The 3,277-nt window shown below is 38.5% G+C and overlaps 1 protein-coding gene across 1 annotated transcript in view; it reads left to right on the plus strand.

Annotated features, from left to right (window-relative positions):
- The window catches only part of LOC106877437 (uncharacterized), an 8,921-nt gene extending 5,650 nt beyond the window's left edge, over positions 1–3,271 (plus strand). The window contains exon 3 of the mRNA XM_014926337.2: positions 1,925–3,271. Coding sequence (XP_014781823.1) covers positions 1,925–2,139 — 215 coding nt within the window. The 3' untranslated portion in view covers positions 2,140–3,271. The remainder of the gene's footprint in view (positions 1–1,924) is intronic.
- The last annotated feature ends 6 nt before the right edge of the window (positions 3,272–3,277 follow it).

Genomic DNA, 3,277 nt, shown 5'->3' on the forward strand with positions numbered 1-3,277 from the left:
CCCAGACTGGGCGTTGTGAGTGTTTATTGAGCGAAAACACCTAAAGCTCCACGAGGCTCCGGCAGGGGATGGTGGTGGCGAACCCTGCTGTACTCTTCCACCACAACTTTCTCTCACTCTATCTTCCTGTTTCTGTTGTGCCTGTAATTCAAAGGGTCAGCCTTGTCACACTCTGTGTCACGCTGAATATCCCCGAGAACTACGTTAAGGGTACACGTGTCTGTGGAGTGCTCAACCACTTGCACATTAATTTCATGAGCAAGTTGTTCCATTGATCAGATCAACTGGAACCCTCGAAGTCGTAAGCGACGGAGTGCACAGCAAGTGGTGGTGGTGGTATATTGTTTATATATATATATGAAGTAGTGTTTAATGAATATATATATTGTTTGAATGTGAAGTGTGTATATAAATATAGATTGTACTTGTATTTCAAAGGGCCAGCCGTATCACATACTGCTTCACATTGAACTTTCCTGAGAACTATGTTAAGGATACACATGTCTGTGAATTGCTCAGCCACTTAAATGTTAATATCACAAGCAGGTCGTCCCATTCACCAGATCAACTAGAACTCTTGTTGTTATAACTGATGGAGTGCCACTTAATATTTATATGTGACACACACACACACACACATATATATATATATATATAATTATGATGATAATATTTGGGAAAAAATTCTAAATTTACAGGGAAAAATTCAATTTAATTTATCAAAATTAAATTAAATTTCACAATATATAAATATATAATTTCGAGGAAAAAAACCACAATTATTTAATTCATCCATGAAAATCCACAATCACATATAGAAAAATTTAATAAGTAAATACGCTAAAAAGACCTATAATAAAAATGAAAAAAGTACAAAGTAATAAATATTAAAATAGTAAAATAACCCTAACCCTAAACCCCAAAAGGATGAAAGGCAAAGGACACATATGAGGCACCCATGCTAGTGACATGTCAAAGGCACCTATGTTGGTGGCACATAAAAGGCACCTGTGCCGGTGACATGCACAAGGCTTCTGTGCTAGTAGCACGAGTCACTTGTTCCAGTGACACATAAAAAGCACCCTTGCTGGTGACACGTAGATGGCACCTGTTTTGGTGCCACGTAAAAAGCACCCAGGACACTCTGTTGAGTTGTTGGCATTAGGAAGAGCATCCAGCCGAAGAAACCAAGCCAAATCAGACTGGAGCCTGGTGCAGCTCTTTGTCTTACCATTTCCAGTCGACTTGTTTAAGCCATTTCTATATTTAACAGATGAGGAATTATTTACATTCTTCATTTAACGTCTGCTTTCCAATGCAAGCATGGGTTGGACGATTTGACTGAGGACTGGCGAGCCATTTGGCTGCACAAGGCTCCAATCTAATCTGGCAGAGTTTCTACAGCTGGATGCCCTTCCTATATATATATGTGTGTGTGTGTGTGTATGTGTATATATATATATATATATATATATATATATATAGAGAGAGAGAGAGAGAAAGAGAGAAGGAATGGTGTACAGTACAGTGAAATAATGGACTCCCACCCTCACCAGTACACTAATTCAATGAGTGGACAGTTCATTTGATAAAACTATTTTATATATATTATTCTTTTGCTTGTTTCAGTCATTTGACTGTGCCCATGCCGGAGCACTGCCTTGGGGTTTTTAATCGAACAAGTTGACCCCAGGATTTATTTCAAGTCAAGTACTTATTCTATCGGACTCAAATGCAAAGTTATGGGGATGTAAACACACCAACACCGGTTGTCAAGTAGTGATGGGGGTGGGATACAAACACAAATACACACACACACATATATATATATATGTATATATACATACACACACATCGTTGAAGCATCCACTTATCATGTATAATACGTACTTATATATTTTCATTTTCTGTGTTTGTTTTGCAGCTGATGTGTTCCTGGTGATGACAGGTGACAAAAACTCTGACCAGTTAGAAGGAAGCACGACCCTTTATCACCAGAGCCTGAAATTCCTGCGGAGTCATCGAGATGTCTTGTGTTTGATCTCAGCGAAACGTGTCCTTAGTGTCAACGAAACATGGACATCTCACCAACTGGAGCATGTCTCTCGGACGATCAGCGTGTGGCACGACATTGAATGAAGTGTACAGATGTCTTGGTCAACTGCTGTATGCATATTTGTGTGTGTGTCTGCGTGTCTATCTATCTGTGTGTGCATATGACAGAGATACATACAAATAATAGAGAGGCTGGTGTTTGTTGTTGTTGTTGTTGGTGGTGGTGTTAGTATTCTTGGGAAGCCTCTGATCCAGCAAATCTATGATCAACATATTCCAGCCAGGACAATGTCATCTTCTATTCAGGCATATCTGGGGACTACATTATCTAATATGTCCACCATTTTGTTGTTTTCTCCAACAGATACTATGTTCATAAATGTTCCTGCCATGACCATCCCATCTTTTCATATATAGCATAGCAATATCTCTGAGTACATTTTGTATATATTACATATATATATATATATATATATATATATATATTGAAGAGACTGGAGTCAATGAGTATGGTTAGACAGTTATTTATTATTCACAACAATGTAGTTCTCTAAGAAGACCATGGGTCTATCAGCCGCTACTTAATTCAAACCACGATGAACAGAGAAGATGGCCTTGAAGTCGACGATTTTAAACTAACGGAGACAACACTCATATATCGCCTGAGGAAACGCATTTAGATTTCATTACGGAAACAAACAGTTGCATAATCAAATACCTGTGTTCTGGAAGAACTACGTTGCATTGAAACAATTGTAGTGAATAATAATAAAAATATGTCCAACCGTACTCCTTCTTCTCGACTCCAATCTCTTCAATTTTACATTCACACATGACAAATGCTCAAACACAAACTTCTATATAATAATACTATCGGATAGTACTGGATGATTCTGTAAGTGGATGAGCTTTATACTGTGCTCTACCACATTCCTAATGGAATACAACGTGTGTATGCATGTATGTATATATGTGTGTGTGTTGATACTGTATGTATATATATATATGTACCTTAAGAACTTTCTCTCAGACAATTGCCGGAGTGAATGTCCAATGCCTGCCTCCAGCATGACCGTGGCCGAGATAGCTTATGTCCTAGAAATAGTCGATGATATGAAACTCATAGCTGTACAGACTGGTTCGGTGAGTTCAGTTGGCTTCTTAAATATCATGTCACCAGTGGAGCCCCTTCGTAGGATTTTCGAGCGAGATCGTTGCCAGT

Source organism: Octopus bimaculoides, chromosome 30 (genome assembly GCF_001194135.2).
Source record: "Octopus bimaculoides isolate UCB-OBI-ISO-001 chromosome 30, ASM119413v2, whole genome shotgun sequence".
NCBI lineage: Eukaryota > Metazoa > Mollusca > Cephalopoda > Octopoda > Octopodidae > Octopus > Octopus bimaculoides.